A 14,100-nucleotide genomic window follows, 5' to 3' on the forward strand; every position below is an offset into this window, starting at 1 on the left:
GAGTAGAGATGACTTGTACTTTGGCCCGGTCCACCTCAATTCCTCTTTGAGATATCACATGGCCTAGCACAATTCCTTCTTGAACCATGAAATGGCTCTTCTCCCAACTCAACACAAGGTTTGTCTCGGTGCATCTTTTTAAAACTTTTTCTAACTCAACGAGACAAACCTCAAAAGTATGACCAAATATCGAAAAGTCATCCATAAAGATCTCTAAAGACTCGCCCACCATGTCAGAGAATATACTCATCATACACCATTGAAATGTAGCGGGGGCATTGCACAACCCAAACGGCATTCGCCTAAATGCGAATGTGCCGTACGGGCATGTGAATGTAGTCTTTTGTTGATCTTTCGGGTGAATCGCTATTTGGTTATACCCGGAGTAACCATCTAAAAAGCAATAGAATTTCTGACCGGATAGCTTCTCAACAATTTGATCAATGAATGGAAGTGGGAAGTGATCTTTAGATGTTGCTGCATTTGACTTTCTATAATCAATGCAAACTCGCCACCCGGTTACGGGTCGAGTAGCGATTTGCTCACCATCCTCACTCTTAACAACTTGAATACCTGATTTCTTGGGAACAGTTTGAGTTGGACTAACCCATGTGCTATCCGAGATTGGGTAGATTATACCCGCATCTAGCCATTTAAGAACTTCCTTTTTAACAACTTCACGCATATTTGGGTTGAGTCGCCTTTGAGCATCTCGGCTTGGTTTGACATCCGGATCAGTGATGATTTTGTGCATGACAATAGAAGGCGAAATCCCTTTCAAATCAGCTATGGTCCATCCAATAGCCGATTTATACCTTGACAAAACTTCCACTAAGGTTTGCTCTTACTCGGGTTGCAAATTTGAAGCAATAATCACCAGTAATGTTTGCCCTTCCCCCAAAAATGCATACTTCAAGTGTTTAGGCAACTCTTTTAACTCTACCTTAGGTGATTCTTCAAGAGATGGCTTAAGCTTTGAATTAATATGATCGGGAAGGCTTTCAACTTGTACGGTCCAAGGTGGTCTTTTTTCTTCAATTGCCAAGACCACTTCGGGACATTCATCATCCATCATGCTTCTAATTTCTTCCAAGGCATCCCTGTCATAAACAAAATTCTTCTCCTTGGTGTTGTTATCCTCCTCTACACATGAAGTGTAGGATTGGACACAATCATCAATCATATCCACTAACAAACACTCATTTTCAGAAAAAGGATTAGTAGCATTAGTAAAAACATTCAGTCTTAATTTCCTATTTCCAAAAGTGAGATCCACAGTCCTATCCCTACAACCAACTTGAGCATTGGCTGTAGCCAAGAAAGGTCTTCCCAAAATCACATTAGCTTGTTTATCTACTTGTTTTGATGTGGAGTCAAGCACTAAGAAATCAACGGGATAATAAAAATCTTGAACTTTCACAATTACATCATGTAGCATTCCCCTAGGGAGTTTAGGTGACATATCCGCCATTACAACAGTAATGTCAGTTTGCTTAAGTGGACCAAAGTCATGTTGGTCATATAAACTCCCCGGGAGGATACTAACACTTGCTCCCAAATCTAATAGTGCTCGTTTAATGCTAACATCACCCACTTGGATGGAAATGAGGGGTGCCCCGGGGTCTTTAAGTTTTTGTGGGAGAGAACTTGACAAAATTGCACTTACATTAGCTGTCAAATCGAGTTTCTTAGGTAACTTATGTTGTCGTTTTTGAGTACATAAATCTTTCAAAAATTTTGCATAAGAAGAGATTTGACGAATCGCATCAATCAATGGTAAGTTAATTTTGACTTGCTTAAATACATCCCACATTTCCTCATTTTGGGGTCCCCTTTTCCCATAAATCGATGCTTTCATAGGATTTACTAAAGCGGAAGGATATGGGGCGGTATTAGTCTCCACACCCTTATCCATCACTTTAGTAAACTCGTTACCCACAACCTCTTGATTTGTTGAATTTTTAAAAGCTTGATGAGGTTGAGTTTTAGTAACATGAGTTTCTATTTCTTGGTCATTATCGGATCCATCACTAACATCCTCCACCACACCTTCAACAAATTTTGATGGAGTTTCAACATTGTGCTCATAAGACTTACCATTTCTAAGAACACATACCTCATTGACGTGTGCATTTTTGTTGCTCTTTGATGATGATCCTTGATGTTGTGGATTGATTGTTGTGTCACTTGGAAGCTTTCCCGGTCGTCTTATAGCTACTTCTTCCGCTAGTTGACCAACTTGTTGGGTTAGAGATCCTACGGTCTTACCTTGAACTTCTTGTTCTTGCACCACCCCTTTTAGGATTCCTAAAATCTCATCTAACTTGGTTGAACCTTCATTGTTTGCATTTCCTTGTGATGAACTTGCTTGGCCTTGATTTTGACTTTGACCTTGTTGGAAATTTCTTGAGTACCCTTGTTGTTGAGTTATTCCTTGTTGGTACCCACCCTGATTGAAACCTTGATTAAATCCTTGATTGAATTGCCCCCTTGATAGTTACCTTGAAAGTTTTGTTGACGAGGCTGAAATTGTTGTTGTCCACCTTGTTGACTTGATCCTTGAAAGTTAGGATTCATTTGATTAGCGGGGTTGCCGTATCGGAAATTTGGATGATTCCGCAATCCGGGATGATACGTGTTAGAATTCATATTTCTTTCCCCGTGTACTTGATTAACATCTTCGTTACTTCCAAAATTCATAGGGCAATCAAAAGCAACATGCCCCATATCTCCACATATTTCACATAACTCTTGTACCTGCGAAACAAGAGAAACATCCTTTCCCAACTTTTGGCAAATCATATCAATTTTCTTTTCTAATGCATCAAACCTTTCATTACTAGGTTGGTCATTTACAACTTTAATTTGATGTGGTTTAACACTTCGATCAGCGGAAGCTTGAATTTTTAAACCTTTACTTAAAGTTTCTAAAAAATTCCATTCATAATTCTCATCATGAGTTAAAAAGGTTCCACCGCTACATGCAAAAACAACTTTTTGATCCTCGGTAACTAAACCATCATAAAAAATTTTGAACAAATCCCATTTAGGGATGTCATGATGAGGACACATTCTAAGCATTTCATTAAAGCGTTTGAAGGCTTCATGAAATGTTTCCCCAACATGTTGACTAAAAGATTTGATAGCATTTCGAGCTTCACTAGTTTTACTCATCGGATAGTATTCCTCAAGAAAAGTTCTTTGCATTTCATCCCATGTTCGAATACTATCAGATGGTAAAGTTGAAAACCATTGTTTAGCTCTATCTTTGAGTGAAAATTGAAAAAGACGTAATTTTACCTCTTCGGGTGTAAAGCCTTGTTTCCCAATGGTGCTACATATTGCTGCATAGTCAATCAAATGTGTGTAAGGCTCGTCTGATGCAACTCCCCTAAAGGTTGGTAAAATAGCCAAGTACTGATGCCGGATTTCAAATACTCTCCCATTTAAAACTGGTGTAACAATTGGAGATGGGTTTCTAAAGATCGTCGGCCTGAAATGAGTGTCTACTCCGGGTAGTGGTGGATCACCTTCACCACCTGCCATATTTATGCTTTCGGTATCGCTTTCTTCAGAATAAGAAATGTATGAAGAGATTGGACTTGAAGTCAAGCTTGCTCTATGGACAATTCGGTTATGCCTTTCTAATCTTCCTATCTCCGGAACAAATGCTAATGGTGATGATCTTCCAGAATGTCTAGTGTGCATGCAATGAAACTCCTACCTGCGCAATCACCACACCAAACGTAACAAAGGGTAAAAAGATACAAGACTTATGATATTTTTGGATTTTTAGCAATATTTAACAAAAACAGAAAAGCAATCAACTAAAAACAAACACCAAGCGCACGTGCTCCCCGGCAACAGTGCCAAAATTTGATCGACGTCGAAGTACCGATCAAAGATAAGAAGATTATATGCTCCTAAGTACCCTAAATTAGTAGTGGCAAATAGGGTGTCGAACCACGAAGAGCTAGTGGTTGGTGTAAGATCTCAATCGATTGCAAAACATGGTAAAAACTTAAAATTGGATTTGTGTTTTGATTTAAGAAATTAGAATTAACTACAATTGTAAATTCAATAAAGTAACAATGAGCACAACCAAGTATCAAGTTTGATAGCACAATTAGTAATTTAAGTTTGCGAATCTGGTTTGGTAGATTATATAGACATAATCTTGTGACATCATATGCGAATTGAGTATTGAAAGACCTATACTTGTGTATCTAAGCTTACAACGATTGAACACCGATGTAATTAGGCTATCACAAAATGATCACCATCAAATATAAACATGCTAACATAACCTTCAATCATATATCTTGACATTCAATGATTAAACACCAATTAACTCAAAATAGATGAAGTGATTCAAGAAAACAACGTTTAGGAACAATCAACACATGAAATAACACATAAAAACTTGGCAAATGTCATAGTTCTCTAACAAACACCATGAATTCATGTCCAACATAGATAAACAACTCAAATTGAACTAAATGACATACAAACCCTAGCCCTTGGTTGTGATCACAAGGGTTTTAACCACACATGATCATGTTTGATGAAGATATGTTGCGATTTCGGTTGCAATTGGAGAAATCTTGATGTTAGAACACTTTGTGAATGAGTATTCCTTGTTCCTTGATGTCTACTAGCCTCCAATGGTCCAGAATAGATGAAAAAATATCACCTCCTCCCTTTAGAATCGTCCAAAAATGTGAAAAACCGTCATAGAACCGTAATAGGCCGTAATTTCCGGCGTAGGGCGGAATTTCCGCTCTGCCCACTTCATTTTCCACTCCAAGTACTGGATACGTTCCCAATTAACGCCAGGAAGGGCCGGAAAATACGGCCAGGGGCGGATTTTACGGCACCTGAACCTTGCTTTGCCTCTTTTGCTTCCCATTCTTGTCCCGCATGTTTCCGCTTTGTTCCATGATGCTATATCAATCCAAAATGCCTCCAATCATCATCTGAAACTTGCACAAATAAACTTGACAAAGTAACTTGTTTTTACATGCATTTAATGATAAAAAACGAGACTTGACATGCAAAAACATTATACATCGGAAACATATATCAGATAGCAACCAAACACAACAAAGCAATCGCTCATAATCACGTCAACACATATAGCCAAAATCGTCGACCTTGCGACATTTATATTTATATAATATTTATGCATTAGTACACACCATTTATTTTACAATGGTTTTATTTTTAGTTATTATTATACAATATTATATTAATATATATATATATTATGATATTTTTTTTCTACATATTATTATTATACAAACATGCAACTTGGTTAGCTGACCCTTCAGAAATGACGCTCCCTCTCGTCGTACTTCCATGTGATGTTTTCCCCCACTTCCCGAATCCGATTTCCCGCATCCACCAGTTCTCGCCATAGCGTCGTAATTCGGCAACATTCTCCGAGCTCATAGGTGGGAATGGTGCAGGTTCAGGATCAAACTGGGGAAAGTAAACATTGGGGTTATTCATGAAGTTCTGAAAATGCTAGTCGCTCGTCCACCATTCTTTCAACTGCCCTATAACAGGTTGGGGGTTGACAATGGGGTCTGGAATAGCAGGTTCCAAATTGGTTGGAAGTTCTGATTGGACGGGGAAATTGAAAAGGGTTTCGTCGGCTGGTCCGATGATGTCACAATTCGCTAGTTTCCTATCAAGCTCTTCCCAAGGTGGCATCTCCTAGGCTTGACCGGAGCTCTTCCCTATTTCCTTTCCTTTTCCTTTGTCTTTTGGATCCTCTGTCCTTTTCACCCTTTGGGTGGCTGGCTTCTTCCTTCGTCTGCGTTTACACTCCAGGAGTCTTCTCCTCTTTTTAGGCTTGGGTTTCTCCTGGGGCTGGGCCTGGAATAATATTGGCTCCTCTTTCTCAGCTTGATAACCAGTCTGGGTTCCGGTTATATCCATATCAGTTGTATGGATGGTAAAGTTTCAGAGTGCCTCCGACAGTTCATTCATGTTGTTAGCACACATGAAGAAACACACCAAAAATTCAAATTCAAATTTTATTTATTGTAACTTAAATTTTCACAGAATCGCAAAATGGCAATCTGAAAAATTAAGTATTTCTAAATACTTAATTGGCTTAAATCAATGGCTCTGATACCACCTTTTTCTGTCACGGCCCCCGACCCAGTTTCCCGGTTCGAATGCCGCGGGACAGAAAACCCGTGGTATTGGTGTTTAATTTGGCAGCGGAAATTTTAACAGGATCGTTTAAACTGAAATTACCCATTTATTTCATTTCAACTTTCGGGATAAACCCTGAAATTTACAATAAAGGGATTTCACTGGGAAATCCCCTGATTACAAAAAAAAACATGTTTATTTATTTACTGAGCCACTTCATTCAAGCTGGAAGTGCTACGCAGCACTTTTCCTTGTTCACAATAAATCACCTGAAACATGTTTAAAAAGATTTTATCAGCGGAAAATACTGGCGAGTCATTCAATTTGCACAAAACGACACATTGTTATAATTTACAATATGAAGGGCGATTACAATGTTATATCAACCAATTACCCAACGGTATTTATCACTCGACCGTATCTGTGACTATGGTCATATCACCCATTGGCTAACCCGTTGTCCAATGGTGACGGTTATCAAGTGATGTATACAAAACCCCACATACAGGCTGTAATTGAAGATTACAAAGACTTAATCCCTGTAATTATAACTTTGAAAATAAATAGGGTTTTGGAAACAATTTGGTAAAAAGAGAATGACTCACATTGCAAGTTTAATTGGACATAATTTTGCCTACTGATTAAGCCTGGTAACCTAGTTAAATAATGCAAACGAAACTAGGTTAGTAACTTAATACAACATTTATGATAAATTCACGAAATCAAAACCGTCACGACGAATGACAAAGTATAGCCCGAATTCAGTTAACACTTAAACATCCATCGGATCGGTTTCAATCGATCGGAATGTATCGTAGCAGTGATCGAGTTATTACCCTGTTGTCGCAGCAGAGATTCGGGACTTTAGAGTGAAATTGGAAAGAACAGAGCACAACTCAATGTACGAAACGAATTTTTATGTCAAAACAGTCACCCCATGCAAGTGCCAAACCCCTGAGCTTTATACTGGATTTTGGTCTCCCCCGCGTGTCGCGCCAGGCACCCTGGCCTCTGGCGCATGTCGCGACGGTGACCAGTTTAGGCTAGGGTAGCCTCGTGTCCAGGGTAGCCTTACTGTGTTGTTAATTTTTAAAAATTTGAATTTTATAATCGTTTTTGTAGATAATTACTAATTAGGGGATACCCCCCTTGAGTTTTAGGGGGCCCTGATCCTGGTTTTGCATGTTTCTAAAATTTACGGGTCACGCTATACCACTTGGGGGTCTCAATTAGGGTTTCCTAATAGGCATTATTTACATAAGAAATAATAATTTTGGCAAGGATTGTTACAATGGGTTAATGCAAACATCATAATGTGATGAAATGTTAACGTAATTATTTTCATCAAGAATCAAGTGGTTAATGTACCTACCTCAAGATGAGTGGGAGCAACTAAATTAAATTTGTCTATATAGATGATATTCTTTTGACAGGTATATGTTACATAAGTCAAAGCATTGTTATCACAAACTTTGATATAATAGATCTCAGAGATATCTCTTACGTAATAGATATCATAACATGCCGAGATAGACCCAATGGGACATTAGTTCTGTTCCATAAGTTTAACATTAAATGGGTCCTTACATATGTAACAAAATTACTGCTCTCCTTTAGAGGATATTAGGATAAATGAGATTATTTCCTTACGCTTCATTAATTGGAAGCCTTATGTAAGTTCAAGTCTATACTCGTTTAGATATTACTCACATTGCAACACACTAGATATGTCTAGATTAATGTGAAACATCTAATGGAGTATTACAATATCTTTAAAAGAAACGAGAGGCTACAATTTAAAGAAGAAGTGAGAATTAAAACCGGTTTATTACTTTAATTTTGTGATATTCAAAGATGACAAAATGTAATTTCGGGTATATCCTTATGTCAGCAGACAAAACCTATCTCATGGAGGAGTCATAATAAACTGATAATAACAACCTAAGTTATAACAACATAATATAGTCACTAAATGTTGTTGGAATTTTATCAGTGGACTCATAAGTTTATTAACTCCATATAATTAATGTTTTGAAGACTTAGTGTGATAAAGTCAGCTACCATGACTCCTTGAACAGTAACAGTTCAAGAGGTGCTGCATTAAATATTCGATACGCAATTAATTAGTCGTTTATGAACGAATTGAGGAAACTAAGTTTTGTATCGAATACATTCATGATATGCTTAAGGATCCTTTAACTGAAAGGCTATTACCCATAAGACTTACTAGGAGGGCTAATAGACGGGTATTAATTAATGGTCGTGTGCAATTGCATATCGTACTATGAATGACTAACTATTAGTTAATTTTCCTCGTCAGTTTGATTTTGTATGTCTCTAAGAATTTGTCAAGCCGGCATAATGGCGTATAGACAAATAAAGTTACAAATCAAAAAAAGGGGCTATGCGTATTTTGACATAACGATTAGGTTTTAAATTAAGGATATAGTATGACTAATGGGGGTCCTGAGTCGCATAATGATTCAACGGCTGTATTTCTCTGCTATAGTTCTTGTTTAAGGCTAAAATAAGTGTTAACTCCTGATCAGGCTTATCTAATACTCATAGTAAATGATTTACTCGGCTAAGTCGGAGAATGTAAGATTAAATATATTTTATGTTATATTTAATCTAGTAGCCATTATAATCATTTACATTAAATAGATCAAAATAAATAACATCCTATTAGAATAGTTAGTTGGTAATTGTTGATGGGCCTTATTACCCTTATTAACTAATTAGGGTTTCCTCTTGTGTGCATATATAAGGAGACTTATGTAGAGGTTCTAAGGATAGACACATAACCTAATTACTCTCATAACATCAATCGACCTCCTCTCCTCAACCGATTACCCTTTATCGGTATTCTTCATCACCATCATTAGATTGCACCCTAAGGAGGAACCATATCAAGATGACAATCATGTCAAACACTGTTGCTGCGTCTCCATCTGGATTCTCTGCTGACCTGTACTGATGCAATCAAAGGTATGTTTTCATGTTTTCATTATGTCTAAACAGAACTGATCAACATAAAGAGGCTGCTTCCAGTGAGACCCCCGACTCGATAGTTTTCACAAAAGACAAAGGGTATAATTGAACACATACTTACTAAGTTACTATCTTAATCTAACTTGTCCTATATAGAGATAGCTATTTCGACTAATTTACATACAAATGCTTTGATTTGGGTGAAGCCAAGATCTTACTATAAACAAAACGGGTCGAGCAGGTCAAAAGTCATCCAAAAAGTATTCAAACGCGTAAAATCTCCTAAATGTAATTACTTTAAAATGTTGAAAATTTGATACTATGATAACGTAATGTTAGTAATCGTATTTAGAGAGTTGTACAACTAATTTATTTGCATATATGAATAATAGGGTCTATAAATTTTGTGTACAGGGTCCAAGTTACATTTTAGTATTATGGAGTGCAGCTAGTCCAATAAAATGAACACAAATATTTTTAAAACATATAAAAATGAATAAAAGGTATTTGCATGCCAGCCCAACTAAACCCGTTTTCAACCATAACATAAATTACTTATCTTGACCTGAACACACTCAATTTGCCACCCCTAGTTCCATAGTCCATTTACCTATGATGTTAATTAGAGGTTCTAAACCTCTAGCAGAAGAATCAGGAAAAACCTGTTAAAGCAAATGTACCACCTAGCACCGCACATAACCGAGTTATGAAGCGGAGAAAAGTCTGTCGCTCTTCTTTGACGGTAATAGTAATAGGTGAAAGATCATACAAAAAGTAAACCGCTGGCCATGTCCTATCATATTCATTCATCGGGGAGAAGTACCCAGTAACAGAGAATTGATTTGTGGGTAAGACTTCTTTCGATATGTATTTATACTCGGTTGGAACAATATTTATCTAATATTCATCTTTATGTATTTATGTATTTATACTCGGTTGGAACAATCTTAATAACAAACACCTTATTTCACCCTTAATAAGCATAGGAACTTTTTTTTTTCACCCGAACACTCAAAATTCAAAATTTGAGAACAAATTCCTGACAACGAATTACAGATAAAACCAATTCCAACAAATTGATGTTCGTCTCATTCGACTCGGTGCAGAACCATCAAAAGATGAGATCATAAGTAGCTAGACAAAAACAATAATCTCAAAATTAACAAAGAATTGAAGGCGGTTAGAACTTAGCAACCAAAAGTTTGGCTTCTTTTACCACCATCATGCTCAGGACCTTTATCACTAATTATCATTGAAAACTTTAACATGCTCAAGACCTTTATCACTAATTATCATTGAAAACTTTAACGAGTCGCCTAAGTGTTATTAAGAAAAGTCCTAAATTTACTCTTGTTAGAATATATATGAACTCCAACTGCCTAAATACCTTGTTAACATTCAATTATATAGTACCTTCTTGTTACTAAACGTCTAAACTATAGAAGTTATGTACTAATAGAATACACGTTCCAGTAACACAGGGTTGGGTAGACATGATTAAAAGAGATGTTTTTAACTAAGAATATAAAATTTTAAAATTAATCCTTTTAGGAGGTCGGTGTAAAAATAATTTCATCATCCACAAAAACCTACATGGGATTGAGCCCAAAGCAGCTGTTTTTCTATAACAGTGGTGGTAAAAGGACCAAAAGTGGCAGGTTTAGAGGTGGTAAGACCAAATGCTCGGTTAGGGACACAATGGTAATTAGACTTGCCACATATTCTAGGCATGGAAAGAGCACCTTCGTGAGAAGGTTAACAAGTGTGCTTGTTGGTGCAGCAACCATGACTCACACACACTCATAAGTTGTCATATCTTTAGATAATGGATGGAACAGGAAGTAAAGAATAGGGCGTGACTGCACTTAACCCAAGAGTTGACTCTTCTTGAATGTATAAACTACTTAAAGATAGAGTGGCTGTTAAAAAGCTCATTTATAACCATGTTGCCGGTCTTTTGGACCCCCCTGAGCTGATCAACCCACCTTTTATACCACCACAACTTCATTTCATGTCCAAAATCCCTGATCCACCCATTGTTACTTTTCCTTTAAAAGTATTATATCATGTTACATACAAATTATAAGAAAATTATGTGAACCGTTCCTTTTATTTTAATTTGATTGATGTAACACAAAACAAAGCAGGAACCATAGTTGATATAACAAAACAATGTCAAAATAAACTATAGGCATTTGATCAAACACCTTATAAGCATGCCTAGAATAATCAAAACACATGCAAGATACAATTCATTAAGCATAAAGACACATTTAATTCATGAAGAATAAAGTAAAATCATAACATAAACCGTAAGGACAACAAAAGAATAATACCATGAACTTTGATTCATCATATCACCATGAGTCCATAGGCTTCCTGAACCCACATAAAGTGAATATGTAACAATGGGGAAAACAATGAATAAGCATTTTGATTTTTGAAAATTGAATTAAAAAAACGTGAAATAATCTAAGGCTAAACAATAACCACAACTTTTCGTAACAATGTACAGGTCTACATAAAAAAGAAAAAGATGATTAGCACAAAATCCAAGATTGCTCACCTGAAACGATGAACAAATTGAAATAAAGAACTAATTCTTGATTAGTTGATCCTTCCACTGCACGATTAAAAGACAGAACAAATCCAGCCAAACCTATTTTTCGAATTTGAGAGCACTGTTATGTTCAGATCTCATTTAAAAAGGTAAACTTGAGATTAAAAGCTTAAACAGGATAGTATATGAATCATAAAGTATAAAATTAATAATTTACCTACAACCAATGAAACCAGTATGATGCAAAACTCCGAAGTTGTAACGAGTGTATGCCAAGTGAGATTTAAAGAAAGGGAGAGGATGTGAGATAAGTGAGATGGGGTTCCGAACAAGCTTTTATCATCAATGAGAATCATGTTAAACGATTCTTTTGTAACGGTTCTTTTGGCACCTAAGGCGAAGCTCTATCGAATTCTCTCTGGAACTTGTACAAGCTTTTATCATCAATGAGAATCATGTTAAACGGTGTCAGCGTTGTTTCTCTCTCTCCTACTACATTCTTGGATTCCGCACGAGGCTGTAGTTGCTAATCTGGTCTGAGTATGTTCGAGTAACCGAACTCCCGGTCCTCACATAAAGTGTTTTAAGAGAATTTGATATTGGTCTTTAGTCAAACCTGCTATAGGACATGGATCTGTCCCGACACATGATGCCTTTGGTTTAGCCTCCTCTCGCTTCCCTTTGTTTCCCGGCCACCAATCCAGGTAACCGATCCTTTTCAAGCACCCGTTTCTGTTATGTCCATCCCTATCACAGAAGTCGCAGTGTTCGACCACCTCCCCACGTTCCTTTAATCCCGTTTTATCATGCCGGTGGCCTCCATCACGTCTGCGCGGAACATGAGCCTTGAAAGCAACGGTTTCAGCCCCGGATCTCCTTTCTGTGGTTATGAGTCTTTGCCGCTCGTCCTCGGCTATGAGATGGTATGCACTGCCCAAGTTTAGTGTGGGGTTTAAGGCTAGAATTTGTGGTTTGATCACCGAGAATTAATTGTCCAGTCCCATAAGGAAGTCATACAATTTTTCTTTTTCGATGTGCTCATTCAGCCTCTTTCCTATCTCGCGCGTGCATCCATTACAGTTGCATCGTGGCGTCGGTTGCACGGAATGGATTTCATCCCAAAGGCTACGAAGTCTCGTGTAATAGGAAGAGACCGAAGCTCCGTCCTGTTTTACGGAGGTAAGGGCCTGCCTCAATTCATACGCCTTTGGTGCGCTTTCCTTTCCAAATCTCTCGTGTAGATCGGACCATATTTCAGAACTGCTATGAGCGTATTTCACGCTGCTTCGGATATCCTTTTCCAATTCTGTTGTCAACCACCCTTTCAGCATAGCATCTGCACTCATCCATGCGATGTAGGTGGGTGATTTTTTTGTCGGGTTTCTTTATGGTGTCGTCAATGAGTCCGACTTTGTTCTTGGCGAACAGGAAGTTAAGCATTTCCTTTGACCAATCAGCATAATTGTTGTCGGTAAGGTTGTCATTGACATGCATCTGCTTCGTATAATCGGACGGATGGATGTAGAGGGGTGAACTCGCATCCACAACACTAGCATTTTTCGTACTGTTTTTTGTTTCTTTATCGTCGGGCATTCTTGCTGGGGTGGCGATGATTAGGTTTAAGGGTTTTGTTATAACCGCTCTGATACCATTATAAAATCAATGGTTCAAGCCTTTCATTGATAGTGAATATTTACGGATAATTACAAAAGGAAAAGGGACAAATATATATACTAAAAATGCAGGGAATTTTAGGAAGTAAATAAACAGATGGGAGCGAACTCCGGGCGAATATGAAGCGCATGGCCAAATTCTACTTGAGCATCCAAATCTGGCTAGTCAAAACGCAAAATGGAAGGAATGATTGAGAGGAGGAAATATCGATCTCAATAGTATTAACATAGTTAGTACCTGTGGTTTGCACAAAATAACATACTTAGGTACTAATAGAAAGTGATTTTAAACCTACAAATAACGTTAATACCTCCAAACGTTATAAAATGAAAAGTTAATACCCTAGAATGTGATTTTAAACTATTAGTACCTAAGTATGTTAGTTAGTGCAAACCACAAAGTAACTCTCATCATAAGAGTGTAAGGAGTGGTTAAACACCTTAGAGTGGCAAACCAAAAAAACAACCAATCAGAGTGCGCCATGTCAATCAGTGAAAAGTGTTTAAACTTTGCTGAAAAGTGTTGGCAACGGTTTAGGCACTTGCTGAAATGGTAAACTTTTTTTTATTTTCTGTTTTTTTTTTAATTTAAGATAAAATGGAAAAAATATCAAAGTGTTATAAATAAAAATAAAGCATTATATTTTAAATAAAATCTAAGTTTAAAAAAACTAAAAATCACAAGGCCATCCATATTTTTTTTGCGATGTC

The 14,100-nt window shown here is 37.2% G+C and overlaps 1 protein-coding gene across 1 annotated transcript; it reads right to left on the bottom strand.

Annotated features, from left to right (window-relative positions):
* Nucleotides 1-844: 844 nt before the first annotated feature.
* Nucleotides 845-3,546, bottom strand: LOC110933056. Its single transcript, XM_022176297.1, has 2 exons — nucleotides 2,502-3,546; nucleotides 845-2,460 (listed from the first exon to the last, which is right to left on the bottom strand). Exons 1-2 carry the CDS (start codon nucleotides 3,544-3,546, stop codon nucleotides 845-847), a joined length of 2,661 nt encoding a protein of 886 aa, XP_022031989.1.
* Between the last annotated feature and the right edge of the window lie 10,554 nt (nucleotides 3,547-14,100).

The sequence above is a fragment of the Helianthus annuus genome, chromosome 16, assembly GCF_002127325.2.
Source record: "Helianthus annuus cultivar XRQ/B chromosome 16, HanXRQr2.0-SUNRISE, whole genome shotgun sequence".
NCBI lineage: Eukaryota > Viridiplantae > Streptophyta > Magnoliopsida > Asterales > Asteraceae > Helianthus > Helianthus annuus.

Coding starts and splice junctions, on each gene's coding strand:
- LOC110933056 (XM_022176297.1), bottom strand. CDS start 3,546: ATGGCAGGTGGTGAAGGTGATCCACCACTACCCGGAGTAGACACTCAT. Junction 2,461..2,501: donor TCGTCAACAAAACTTTCAAG/GTAACTATCAAG, acceptor GATTTAATCAAG/GTTTCAATCAGGGTGGGTAC.